Source organism: Emys orbicularis, chromosome 1 (assembly GCF_028017835.1).
Source record: "Emys orbicularis isolate rEmyOrb1 chromosome 1, rEmyOrb1.hap1, whole genome shotgun sequence".
In the NCBI taxonomy this organism is placed as follows: Eukaryota; Metazoa; Chordata; order Testudines; family Emydidae; genus Emys; species Emys orbicularis.
In genome coordinates, this window is record NC_088683.1 from 107,420,378 (window position 1) to 107,434,942 (window position 14,565).

Below are 14,565 nucleotides of genomic sequence, written 5' to 3' on the forward strand. Positions count from 1 at the left end.
TAAAGGATTGATTTGCAAATTCCAGGTGAGTTTAGTTGCAAGCAAGTTGACATTGATTCAAACTAAGGAAAATCTAATATTATATTATAACTCAAACTGTTGGGCATGATTAAATTAAACTTTTGACAGCCTGAATATGAGTAACTGTATCTGGAAAAAGAAATTTGTTATGCCCAGTCTTTGTCTGTTTTAGATCATCTGCTGTATAAAAACCTTTTACTGGAGACAGTTCATAAAGCTTAAACAGAATGCAAATGCTTGCGGGATAGTCCTAACGCAGTACATGGTTAGGTTATAAGGTACTTAGATCATGCCAAAAAAGCAAGTGGCCTCTACAAAGGCTGAGTAGCAATGGGAACATTGTCAATGTGAAACTCCTTCTGAGCATGAAACGCAGTGGCGAGTTGGACAAAGCTCAGCTGTACTGGTGCAGTGTTTTAAGTGTAGACCTGCCCTACGTGTACCCGATCCTTTCATGCGCTCTTTGCCAAGCTTTCAGCCCAGGACTGCACGGCTGAAAGATTAGAGCACTTCTCTCACTGTACCATCAAGATCAGATGCTCAAGGATTTTTTTTTTTTTTTTAGGTTTTTAGTTCAGTTAATTCTATATGAAGTTTCTTAGGCTACAGGAATTTGCATACATTAAATCATTTTCAAGCACTAATTAGAAAAAAGGGTATATCATATTGAGTGTCAAAGCACAACTGTTACCTTGTTTAAAAAAAAGAAAGTAATTAAACACTCTAACAGTTCAAAATTTTATTGCCATTGGCAGATGGTTAATTATCTTGTGATCTTGCTTTTCCTGGGCTTTGGAAAACACCAGTGCAGCTGCAGTTTACACATTTTTTTGCAGGATGATATTTTTAGATTGAGGTAAATGAGTGCATTATCACAGTAAACCAATCTCCAACCTTCTAGCTATACTGAGCCATGTCCACTCATCCTTTGGTTTAGAAGGACCCTGCAGCAATATATATTTTTGTATAATATATAAATGTAAAAAGTGTGGGGTGCTTCCTGTTTGTATATTGCAAGTGGAATTTTTAGAAATTTGTTATGTAATATCTCATTCAAATACATAAACGGCCATATTCTGATACCCTTACGCACATTGACCACTATTGTAGTTCACAGTAGTGGCCCTATTGAAGTCTCAATAGCACTATTTGTGAAGCAAGATGCTACTAAACTGGAATAAGAGTATCAGAAAATGTTGAATTTGAAGTCAGTTTTTGGGCATAATGCCATTTAATTTAAACAAGAAGAGAATAAAGAATAAATTATTTCACTCCAGAGAATGAAAATGCAGTGTCAAAAACCGAGGTTTAAAAAAAAAAGGTGCTATATATCTAGAGGCTCTTCTGCTTTTGCGTTAGGGGAGAAAAGAGTGATCAGGTTTTTAATAGTAAAAATCACCAGATTCTGGAAGGTAACATATTTATGGAAACAACCTTAGTACACCTAGAAAGAGGTCTTAGCTAGCTAGTCTGCAAATAAGACACACTAAATAAATTGGAAAGTTAATAATTTTTTTGTTTCTTTGACTGCCTACAATAGCAGGAGTTGAACAAATTATAGGGTAGTGGTTAAAACACAGAACTGGAAGTCAGGATATCTTGATTTTTGGTTTTGACTCACCTTGTGACCTTAGGCCAAATCTGTTTAATTTTGTGTGCCTCACTCGCCCCATCCTTAAAATGGATTTTAAAAAAATGATCTTTAAGCGCTTTAAGAACTTCAGATGATTCAGGGAAAACTTTGACAAAACTGCCCTCCCCCTCTTTACTTTCATGAAGTTTCAATCTTTTTTCAGGAAAACTAGTCCCAGCCTCTGTCTTTATCTATTCACCAGTGTCTCTTTACTTTGCTCCAATGGGAATCTGGGCTGAAATCCTGGCCCCACTGACGTTGATGGGAGTTTTTTCATTAACTTCAATGAGGCCAGGATTTCACTCCTGAATCTTAGCGTTTCCAGGAGGCTAGTCATTTTGACAAAACTTGGGCTATTGAACAAAATAAAACCAAAATGTCGCGGGATTTTTCATGGAATTCATTTATGATTTTCATAAATCCAATTTGATTTTCACAATATTTAATGTATATTTTATTTTATTATGGGTTGGAATACAAAATAGGTACATTCAATTTTCTCCTTTATACTTAAGTCTTAACTTTTCTACTTGGTTGCAGTCACAAAGAAATAGATGCTTTCTTCCTCAAAAAGCCATGAATGACTCACCCAGAGCAGCGGTTCTCAAACTGTGAGTCGGGACCCCTAAGTGGGTCACGACCCCATTTTAATGGAGTTGCCAGGGCTGGCGTTAGACTTGTTGGGGCCAGGGCTGAAGCCAAAGTCCGAGCCCCACCACCCAGGGCTGAAGCTGAAGCCCAAGGGCTTAATCCTTGGGTGGCGGGGGTCAGGCTTCGGCTTCAGCCCAGGCGGCGGGGCTCAGGTTACAACTCCCTAGCCCAGGGCGAAGCCCTCAAGCTTTGGCTCCTCCCCAGGGCGGCGGGGCTTGGGCTTTGACCCCATCGTACGGGGCGGTGGGGCTCAGGCTTTGGTCCCTCTTCCCGGGGTCATGTAGTAGTTTTCGTTGTCAGAAGGGGGTCACAGTGCAATGAAGTTTGAGAAACCATGAGTCATCCAGTGTACAGCCTGATCTTAGCATTCAAAAATCTCATCTTACATTAACAACAAATTAGCCAAACGGGCTTTGCTTACTATTTCTAGAAGCAAAGCTGTCAGGGTGGTATGTTAAATATTTCAGGTATTTAATCTGACCACTTTAGTCAGCTGTTTTTCATTCAGACATATGAACCAGAAAATATGTATCAAGAGCAATGTTTTTCTGTCTCTTATGTATAACACTAAGAGTTATATCAGCAAATAAAATGTTCATTGACTTAATGTGAATTATGAAACAGCCTCTTTTCTTGTTTTTGTGCTATTGAGTATACAGTTCTTACAGATGTTTTTTTCCCTCATCCTATTTTTTTTCTCCCCCAGCCTTTCATTACCCTCAACTCAATGTGTCTCAATTGATGAAATCTTCCTGGGTGAGAACAGGTATGTAGACTATATAAGGATAGATAGCTGAGACACCTTTTTTTTTTTAGCCGGGACCTAGATAACACATTAATAAATTTTGAGATTGCTTACGGTTTGAGGTAATAACTATATCCAGATCTGAATAAACTCCAAAGCAAATGAATGAATAACCTGGAACTGCTGGGAAATGCACTTGTGTAGAATGAACTGCAATTCCTTGTTTATTGGCTCAAAAATTGTTTTATATTTAGAATGCAGTTTATTCAAAGTGCAGGAACACAGCTCTGGTATACAGAGGGTGCTGTATACACTAACTGCCTTTTAAGTTGGACATTGCTTTTTTTTTTTTTTTTTAAGATATATTTTTTTTAACTTTTAATACTTGATTTATTCATGGGACCTTACACCAAAGCACACAAGGCTATGCAACAGAATATAAGTAGATGCCAAACAATTTTAGGGACTGTAATGATGCAGCTCCATCCCATTTCATTTTTTTCCTCAATTAGTTTCCAGCAAATTGCTCTAGTCCAAGTCAGGTGATCTAATTTGCCCTGAATATAATCCTAAAACAGTGAGAGTTAGTGCTTTCTGTAACTATGCCCTTCTGGTGTGGAATACACTTCCTGCTATTATTTGTAATTCTCAATCTATTTGAATTTAAAAGAAGGTGAAAAAATTCTCGTCAAGTTTCCTGCATTTAATTGTTCTTGATCACTGATCGTTTATTTTGCTATTTAATTCTGAGATACTCCATTTGTGACTAAAGCCAGTAGAAAGATACCACTTATTTTTTGTGGGAAATTTCTTTGTGGGAAGGGGGGAATCTAAAATTTCCTGTGAAAATTTTTTTGTTTGTTTTTCAATGGAAAAACTGAAACAAAAAGCTAAAAATATTTGACTATTTGAAAATCGTTTTGGCTTAAAAAGAATTCAAAACTGAAACACGAGCATTTGTAGTGACAACCAAATGAAAAAATAAAATTTTAGCCAAAAATACAAAATCTTTTCTGAAAACTGAATTTCTGAGCTTTTGATCTGTTTTTTCAACCAAAAAAAAAAAAAAAGAAAAATTTGACCAAAATGAAAATTTTGCATGAAATTTTTCTAAATTTTCATCAAAAAAATGTTTCAACCAGCTCTGTTTGTGAGGGATATTTTTGATATATTAATTTCTGTTGCTGAGCGTGTCAGTCCAGCATCCTTCTTCACTAGAAATTTCAGAAGCAGGTAAATCCTTTTCCATGCACCTGTGATTGAGAAGTACAGTAGGCTAGTGCTAGTCACAGAGTCAGCTGCTTTTCTGTACATTAATGGACCCCTAACTCATGCTAACCAGTTTCTGTGCACCACGGCTCTCATAGGCTTAGGCTCAGGGCTGTCTGAAACAGGTGACAATACACTTTTCTACTTTCTGTTTCCTACCTGTTCTGCTATTTCTGTCCTATTTTTATATCCCCTATCCATGCCTACCCCTGACTCTGTGACTGGTGAACACAAAGTATGGTTAACATTGAAAGCAGGTAAATCGGAATTGGTTATAACTTTGAATTCTTTACTCTCTGCTGCTTTTGTTTTGATATATAAATATTTTCATATATTTAGCTTTTTTGGAGGCAGGGCTGCCCCACGACTGCATTTGTTCTGGACCAGGCTACCCCCCATGAAGTTCCAGCAATCACCTCAGCGTTTTTTTCTTTTAATTCCCCTTCTTCCAAAGTCTTGCAATCTCCAGCTGAGCTGGGAGGGATTCCTGTGTGAATATTTCAATGCTATGCTTAAATAGTCCAGCAGAGGGCTTTAGAGAATGATTTAAGGCCTGCAATTGAAGTTGCATAAAAGACACTGAGAACTAATGCTTCTTACTAATTTGTTTATTCTTGGGTTGCCTTTTTTTTTTTTTTTTTTTTACACTGTAGTTCTCTTGGGTGTTGTCGACCAGCGAATTCAGGAGGAAGTGTTTCAGGCTGGGATGGAGCGGAAACTGGCTCAGCTGTTAAATGAGGCTTTGACTGGAGGGCGAATATGGAAACGAGCCACGTTTGCAGGCAACAACATTGTGCAGGTACTAATAGATCAGAGGCTGGACGTGTGCTTGTGTGCACTCACGTGTGTGTGTAAAAGGGAATGAACTATTCAAACAGTAAATAATACCTAGCACTTTAAGGAAGAAGAGATGAAATGAAAGCCTCTAGTCCAGCTGCTGTATGTGACTGATACATAAATCATGTTGTGCAACTAACATTCTTTTCGCTGCCCTGCTGCCTTTTGAACTAATGACTGTGATAACAGTGAAAACAACAGGAGTGTTAAATGGTTATAAAGTAAGTGTTGTGATTTTAAAAACAATCCTCAGAAACAGCTCTTAAAAGCAGCCTATTTTAAGAACTGACTGAGTTCTTGATTTAGTTGAGGTGTCTTGCAAAGAGGGACAGCGCTCTTCTGGATCAAAGTCTGCCCCCACCCCCTTTTTTCGGTGGCCACACAGCTCTTAAAACGTTTTTAGGTACTCTGTCGTGTTTTGTAACAGTATATAAATATGAAATAGGATAATGCGCCTGAGTGCTGGCTGGCACTTATGCTATGCCGCTAAGGGATCTTGTCAAACAGAATAACATAATACACTTTTTAACTGCCTGTTTGGTATGATATTCTCGGTCATTGAAGTTGCAGTGAAAGAAGAATTAACTGCACCAGCACCACATTTGGCATCCATGACAGCCCCTCCCATGCTATGATATCTGGGTGTTGGTAGTTCTTAGTCTGTACCTTCATTGTGGCTGGTGGTGTTCACTTAGGCGAAAGCCACCTTCTGGCTGCAAAGATTTGAAAACTTAACCTTTTACTTAGATTTCTGGCTGTCACAGATGGTCCTTTATCAGCCAGATCAACAAACTGAAACCCAGTCTACCTTTTTAATGGGAAAGTTGTTTAAAAATAACTTTGCCAGCTAATCCATCAACAGTTGACCTCAGAGTTGCCATACAGGCAGTTCAGACCTATCATCTTCCTTTGGTATAACCCTGCAGTTTCCCCTCCTGTTTTAATTTCCAGATGTTTGAAGGTCTGGGGCTCAAAGAAGCATCTGTTCTAAGAGAAGTTTGTATTTTATTTCTTTTGCACTGCTATGATTCACTGTGAATAAGGTGCCCTGTTTCAGATTTTTCATTCTCCCCATTGCACATGTTTATCCCTCTGCCTCTTGATATAAAATAAACCTTATGTCTTACCCACAAAGAGGCGATCATATTGAAAATACATACAGCTAGGCTGCATGTAAAAAGTTACTCTTTTATCCTTTACTGTAATTAACCTCCAGTTCTGTGTTGTTTACATGCACAGGTTTTAAGAGAGATTTTTTTCTAGCTATAGCATTGTATTTCACTGGGAGAGAACACAGAGCTTTACTCCCACAGATGGCTGTATTTCTGCTATATTCTATGTGCCAGGTCTTAGGCCTGGTCTACACTTAAAAATTAGATCAGCCTAGCTACCTTGCTTAGGGCCAGCGGCACTGGAATAATTTGTATAGTGGGGGTGGCTGAGAGCCATTGAATCAAGCTGTAAACCCTGTATATGATGGAAACCACTTCAAGCCACGGGGTGCGGCAGCAGCACCCCTAGGTCCAGCACCTGTGTTTAGGGCTGTGAAAAATTTTGTGCCCTGAGCGCTGTAAGTTAGGTTGACCTAACCCTGGCGTAGATGTAGCTAGATCAATGGAAGAATTCTTGCATTGACCTAGCTACCACCTCTTGGAGAGGTGGATTATCTACATTGATGGAAAAACCCCTCCACTGATGTAGGAAGCATCTGCACTAAGGCATTACAGCAGCACAGCTGCAGCAGCTGTATTGCAGATATGGCCCTAGTCACCGATAACTCTTCCTTTTTACTGCTTCATTGGTACAAAGTAGCTATCGAGCTTCCTTAACTGGGCAGCAGCTGAGGATTCCCGCAGTGGTGAGGCAGTACAACCTCCTACTGCATGCTACAACCTTTGCTTAGTTCCCTAAGGATACCAGCCTTTCATCACTCCTTTTTACCAAACTATACCATCCCATCCCAGCACTACACCAAACCGCCATAGCTAATTGTGTTATGTGAGGGTAGTTTGGTGAATGGGTGTGTGGAGAAGAGAAGGTTGAAGGGGGAAGAGTTCAGGTTGTGGTGTATGGTAGTTGTGATAATGCTAAGACACATGCCTGTAGGTGAAGGAGGAGAAGGTATATATTGCCAAATGGCTCAACTTCTTATATCCTTGCTTTTGTGGGGTAGTGTCAGGTATGCAGTGTATGTAGCAACCCTGTCCTCTTCACAGTGAAGTTTTGTATACTTTATATATAATGCTTCCAACAGCCCTTTTGGCGCATAAGTGACACCTGTGATCTGATACCTGTAGTCCCTTGTGTGTGGTGGCTGACAATTACCTATTTTATCTCCTGGATCAAGTTATTAACTATCAGAAAGTGACCACACTTTTGTAATTTTTCTTTTTTAAACTCTGTTGTTTGCCAGTATCCATTTGGAAGATACACAGGGAAGAATCTTATGCCCCCACAAACACAACCGTTCATGTGTCTTTAACCAAATTAGGATTTACAATCCTAGAGTGAGCATGGAGTTATATAGTCTCTGCGCTATTTGACTAAGAATTCTGGAGCACATACTTTTAGCCTGCATGTAACTGAGTGTAAACATGAACATAAACATTTCTCTCCCTACCTGCAATATTTTTTCTTTTATAGGCAAAAGAGTATCTAGTACAGTGCACTATTTAAATAATGCGACTTGTCATTTAAGCAGGACTTGTGTTCTTCCCTTCTCAGCCCTCAGAACCACATATTAGACTGTGAAACTTTGCAGTGTTCCCACCAAAAATGATGAAGTTCTTTTAAGTTGGGCTGCCCTTTGCAGATAGGTGTATCTCCATATATTATATTACCTATCTCATAGAGCTGGAAGGGACCCCGAAAGGTCATTGAGTCCAGCCCCTGCCTTCACTAGCAGGACCAAGTACTGTTTTTGCCCCAGATCCCTAAGTGGCCCCCTCAAGGATTGAACTCACAAGCCTGGGTTTAGCAGGCCAATGCTCAAACCACTGAGCTATCCCTATTAATGTAGTAATAGGGTAACCTTGACTTTTGGGGGATCAGCAGCTGTTTTATTAAGGGAGTGACCATCTTTTCATAAGAATTGTTATTCTCCCAGTGTTCGAAACATAGAACTACTGCACATGCTCCTTCTCCTGCCTCTTGCAGCCACTCATTAACAGGATCTGCTAGAGCGGCAAAGTTTTAGTGTGTACAGTGGTGCTATAGGTTTGGCCTGTAATTATTGAAGGCGAGGTAGCAGAAATGTAGGTGTAAGCCCAGATTCCTGACCCCAATAAAGCTACTCTGCACCATTACATGAGGATTTTTTTGGTGTAAGGGACTCCAGGTGGTGCAGAGCTGGTCCTGTGCCATCATGTCCAGCCCTGACATAGTGTGACACATGCCTGAGACCGGGTGGGTGGCTGGAGTGTTGTGGCATTCCAGTGGTCCATTGGCTGCACAATGGCCCCTGGGGGCCTTTTTCAAATTGTTGTAACATAGAACATCACCTCTCCCACCTCTGCTGAGGATATGAGGCATAGCAATCAATTCTCAACCGCAATAAACCTTTTAATTTTGCTGCAGCAGGTTCTGCAGGTTTCCCTGGATGAGACTGTGAACTGGTTTGGAGAAGTGTGTGTGTGTGCGTTCAGAGGACACCATGACACAAATAACAAAATTTCCAGTCTATGCATGTTCTTTATTTTCAACCTTTCTCTTACACTGCAGGATAGCAGCATGTGTTGCATAATGTCGTGCATTGTTCTGATAGCTCTTTTATAATACCAACCCACAATGGAGTGAAATAAGGGCGCAGACTGCCAGTTGTACCAAATTGGGTGTTATTTTAGTCAGGAGGACATTTGTCCCCTGGAGACTAAACTGAGACCACCCATTCATTTCACTTGTGACAAGCCAGTTTAGAATTGAGGGTTCCTGAGGTGAAAGGCACTTTGTAGTAAAACACAACACCACTGAGTGCTGTGGAAATTGAAGAGCTTGCGCTGAAAATGAGGCAATTGTTGATAAATGCTATCACAATAATTGTTTCCCTTTCCTATGCTGTGAAAGTAGAACTGGCACCATTGGGGGTGCACATTTTTTCTTAATAAATATATTTACTGGAAAACATAACTGGGTAAAATCACTTCTTTAAATCTAAACACTTTTGAACCTTTCATAAAAATAAGAGGTTTGGACTGACAGTGCCCAAATTCTCATCTTTTCTTTTCCCTTTCTCTCATCTGCATTGCTCATGGTGGCACTCTTTGTTAGATAGACACCTAAAGCCATAGCTACACACAGGGTTTACAGCCTTACAGCGGCTTATTATACACAACACAATCCCATCTATGTTTATATGCAAATATTCCACAGAGAATTTCACCTTTTATAGCTTCTTCTTGCAAATGCAAGGCATACTCTGTAGGTTATATTACATCATGCAGACTTAGAGACACTTGACATTTTTATGAGTAGTCTGTCTTGTCAGCTCTCATGCACTTTTATGAGGAATGAGGCTGTTAAGTACGGTTTTAAAAAACCCCACCAGAAGCTCATATTAAAATAATACTTAATTTACTTTAGATTGAAATGATCTCTGCTTCTTTTGAATGCTGTAGAGAACAAAAATGTGAATCCTAGAAAAGAATGGCAATTAAGGTTGTGGCACAAAGTGACAAAAGCAGTGAAGTTCTCAGTTAAAGGAAACTACAGAAATTAAATAGCTCACATGGCTAATATTTAGTTATCTAAGAATCTGTATGAGAAAATAATTATTATATAGCAACCTTGATAGCAAAGGTGGGTTCAGTTTTTCACTGAGAGTAGTGCCTTCTTTTGTATGATCAGTGTACCCTTCCCAAATTGACAGCACATAATCTGAGAGTAAAGATTGAGGTTACTTGGGATTTTTATTATTTTTACATGGAAACTTTAAGAATTTCCACTGTCTGACCTTTTTGTTGGTCTAATGAAGACCCGCTAAATCGACCGCAGATCGCTCTCCCGTCAACTCCAGTATTCCACCGGAACGAGAAGTGTAAGGTAAGTCGACCGGAGAGCATCTCCCTTCAACACAGCGCAGTGTAGACACCGCAGTAAGTCGACCTAAGCTACGTCGACTCCAGCTACATTATTCACGTAGCTGGAGTTGCATAACTTAGGTTGAATTACCCGTGCAGTATAGACAAGGCCTGGTTTGATGAACCAGAGGTAGTTCACCAGACCTGTACTGGCAGCAGAGAGCCTGAGGAACCCATCCAGCACATGTGGGTGTTCCTGGCAGTGCTGTTTGGAGTGGATTTCTGAAGGGAACTATAGTGTTTCCACGTACTTTAGGCTTCCAGTAATACCCTCAGCTAGAGATTAAGTCCTCAGGCTCCCCTCTGCCTATGACTGTTGGACAAACCCGTTCTGTTGTGGCAAACCAGATTTCCAGCTGGCAAAATAGAGGTGGTTTGCTGGCTGGGATAGCTGCTACAGGAACAGACCTTGTAGCTGGCTCCTCATACAGATTTATTTACTAGTCCCTCCCAACATGACAATTGCAGAATCAGGGCCTAAATGCCAAATTGGATGAATACTTGATATTAGTCACAAATACTGTGACATGTAGACCCAGCAAGATTACTTAAGGACACAGCTGCCATCATTTAAGCTGCACCAGTGTATTTCCTGGCTTTGCAGGTTTATGCAACAACTTACTCAAACCTAAGGTAGACTGTGTGTGTGTGTGTGTGTGTGTGTGTGTGTTGCTCATTTAACGTATGGTTCATGCTGTAATGTCTGCTAAGTAATCCAGACCCTGGAACAGCTTGACTTAATTGCATTGATGTTTAAATCCTATTTTTGATAAAGCAGAATCTCTTTTTGTTCTTTTTTCCTGTGGGATGTACATATTTCAAAAAGAGAAGTAATCCTGCTGTTTACTAACAAATTGGCAGCTGATTATAGGATCTTTTGGCTTGCTGACACAGTGCAAATACTTTCTGAGTTCCTCCACTACCTAGATTTTCCTACTGTAATTTATGTACTGGAATTGGTTACCAAGGCAACACTATTCACTGACCTATGGTACTCCTTTGGAAACATTTTTTTTAAATTAATTTTTACTGACACTGGAACACAGTTAAGCTTTTAGTCTGTAAAGGTTAAAGCACATGTCTAATATTAACCGAAAAGATGTGATTTATGCCAGCAGAAACAGAGTGAATTGCACTGACGAGGTTTCTTTTTTTTTTTTTTTTTTTTTAATGATTGAAATTCTTGCTTTTTTCATATGCTTCCTCTCCCTTCTCCTCCACCCTCAAAGCATAGATATAAAATGCTGGCTCTTGCTTCTTAACACATGGAAGGCATCTCCATTTGTCTGGAAAAGTGGATTTCTATGCATTTGTGCTGTCTTTAGCACCTTAAAGGACAGACCTTTACAAATTATAAAACAAAAATAATTTGAAATTGTACAGAAGACCTCACTGGGAAAATAGTCTGAGACCTACTACACATAAACTATATACATATATATACACTGTGGTCTATGCCTTGTACTATCAAATATATCTAAAATAATACTTTAGATGTAAACTGCTATGTAAGTGTAGAGAAATGCAGAATTTTTGCAGAAGTGGGTGTTAATTAACCCATTTTACAGATGTTGACTTGATAAAGTGTGCAGATGACCCCAAAATTGGGGGCGTGGTATATAATGAAGAGGACGGGTCACTGATTCAGAGCAAATTAGATTGCTTGCTAAACTGGGCATAAGCAACCAATATGTGTTTATGGCTAAATTTAAATGCATACATCTGGGAACAAAGAATGTAGGCCATACTTAGGGATGGGTATCTCTATCCGGGGAAGATCTGGGGTCGTGGTGGATAATCTAGCTGAACATGAGCTCCTAGTGCAGTGGTTCTCAACCTATTTATCATTGTGGGCCACATATGCAGCCCACAAAGTGTTACCTGGGCCACAGGTTGAGAACCACAGTGCCCCCCCCCCAACCCCTATACCCAGCGCCCTCCACCCAGAGCCCCCTCCACAGAGTGGGGCCAGAAGCAGAGAGCTGGGCAGGGGGCAGGGACCCAGACCCTGCCATGTGGGGTCGGGCAGTGGCCTGGACCCTGGTGGCAGCCTGCAGCCCGCCAGGCGGGGCCGGGCAGCCACCGGCAGCCCAGAGCCCACCACGCGGCAGGGCAGCTTGGAGCCTGGAGCCCATGGCCTTTAGCACACAGCTGAGCTGGGCCGCAACTGTGTGCTAATTGGGCTGCATGCGGGCTGTTGCTTGAGAACCGCTGTCCTAGTGTAATCTTGATTAGTAGAGTGGTTATTTTATCCTGTATTTGGCACTGGTGCGACTGTTGCTGGAATAGTGTGTCCAGTTCTGTTGCTCACAGTTCAAGAACAATGTTGATAAATTGGAGAGGGTTCAAAGAAGAGCCATAAGAGGATGAGCATGTTCTGGGTTGCAGCACGCCCTGGGCTGCCTGCAGCAGACAGCGCCTGCCTGCCCATCCCCTGCTGACCGTGTCCGGACCCGGAGCTCACAGCCAGAGCAGCAGGCTGCCTTGTAAATCATTATATTAAAATTTGTACCATTATTTGCAAGCAACAGCTGGTGCGGGGTGGAAATTTGTCCTGTGGGTGACTTCCCAGCTAAGGTGCCCCATGGCTCGGTGGGTGGGATCACCCCTGCCGCTGACTGTCTGGGAGCAGGCATGGAGAGACATGTTCCCGATTGGGCAGCCACAGCAGGCCAGGTGGGGAGGGCCCTCTCCCCCTCCTGTGCAATCTCTGCTACAGGGCTCTAGTGCCCTCCACAGCAGTGACCCTCTCTGGCCTGGACAGCATCCCACTGTTGAGCCCCACATGGGGCTCCTGCTGCCTACTGCACTGAGCTGGACTTGGAGCAACCCCCTCTGTCCCAGCTGCACCCCCTCCAGAGTCACTGCAGCGCAGCGACCCGGAGGAGGATATAATGCTGACCCTGCAGCTGTTTCGTGGGCCCAGCTCAGGCAAGGCTTAAAGTAGGCAGAGTCGCGAGCGGTCACAGTCCTGGCAAAAAAGAATTAAAAGTAGAGTTGGATCACAAAGGGGTGCACTTGAAGCGCTTCCCTACCAAGTGCTTGAACATTTATTTCAGCTGGAATTATCGAAGAGCCCCCTCCCCTCATACATGCTTTTTCCAGGTTAACACCCCCCCCCCCAAGTATTATATATCATGGGCAATGGTATTGTATATTGTGTGGATGTGGCTCACATAACACATAGAGAACTGCATATGCGGCCCACAATGGTAAATAGGTTGAGAACCACTGAATTATAGACTGCTCCTCAGCTGGCAGAAGGGTTGAGGGACAATGGGAGGGGTATACTTTTTATGGGTTTCTTTTTTCAATCTTTTTACTGAAAAGAAATCTGTCTCGTTTGTGTGTTAGAGCGTGAAATCTAAAGCGTATATTCATGATATAATTGCATCAGAGCCCAGTAACACTGTTACGATAAAGGATCTGTCAATGATTTCATCATAAACTTGATGTTCTGAGATGGAATGTTACAGCTGATACAACTGGTGTGAACTGGAATATTGCCCTGCATTCCTTAATAACAATTTGACTGTTGGAAACTGGGGAGAGGAGAGTAGTTGGCTTTGCTTTCATAAGCCCTGATCCTGCAAACACTGATGCATGTGTTTAACTGTAAACATGTGCACAAATGGTTAAAAGAGAATTCTGTGAGAGAACAATACTATTGCCCTACTGTTCTGATTCTTTCCATATCACATAACTTTGGTTCAGTCTTCCATAGAATCATTCCCAGCATTTAGTTCACCTACTTTTAAACTGAATGCACCATATAAATGGTTAATCTAAAGGTGGTTAAAATTTATTAGATTTAATTTTACAAGAACAGAGTTTTGAAGTTCTCATCTACAATTTAAATGTTCATTGATTAGAAGGTATCTACAGGGCTGCCTCAGAGAACACATATTTTTGATTAATGGCATTAAAGCTGTACTGAAGGAATGGCTTCTTAATGTGTTGTGTAAATTCTTGGCTTCCTGTAGGAAGGTTCGGTGCTCTAGATGTGGACAAGCAAAATGATTCATTTGAAGCAAATAGAAAGCCTGCCTATGCATATGGGTAACATCCACACAATTGGGTCTAAATCAGGTAAATGAAGTCAAAAACAATAAAGTGTAGCCAAAATAGGTGCTTTGGGAAGGGCAAGTGAAATCAAACCATAAGTGAAATCTAACCCACGGACCCTTAGAGTATTACAAATTCCTGACATCACACTCCAACTGCATTGTAAAATTTAGCTGGGAATTAACTTTTTTTATTTGGCACAAATCTGAATCACTAGAAGTCACTCCTACTCCCATTCCCACACCCAGAAATCTGTGTTATAGCGATAC

At 41.1% G+C, this 14,565-nt stretch overlaps 1 protein-coding gene across 1 annotated transcript in view; it reads left to right on the forward strand.

The window, feature by feature from the left end:
• Positions 1–14,565, forward strand: part of KIAA1549 (KIAA1549 ortholog) — a 212,482-nt gene that overhangs the window by 133,151 nt on the left and 64,766 nt on the right. The window contains exons 7-8 of the mRNA XM_065419825.1: positions 3,012–3,071; positions 4,973–5,118. Of these exons, the coding sequence (XP_065275897.1) occupies positions 3,012–3,071; positions 4,973–5,118 (206 nt within the window). The remainder of the gene's footprint in view (positions 1–3,011; positions 3,072–4,972; positions 5,119–14,565) is intronic.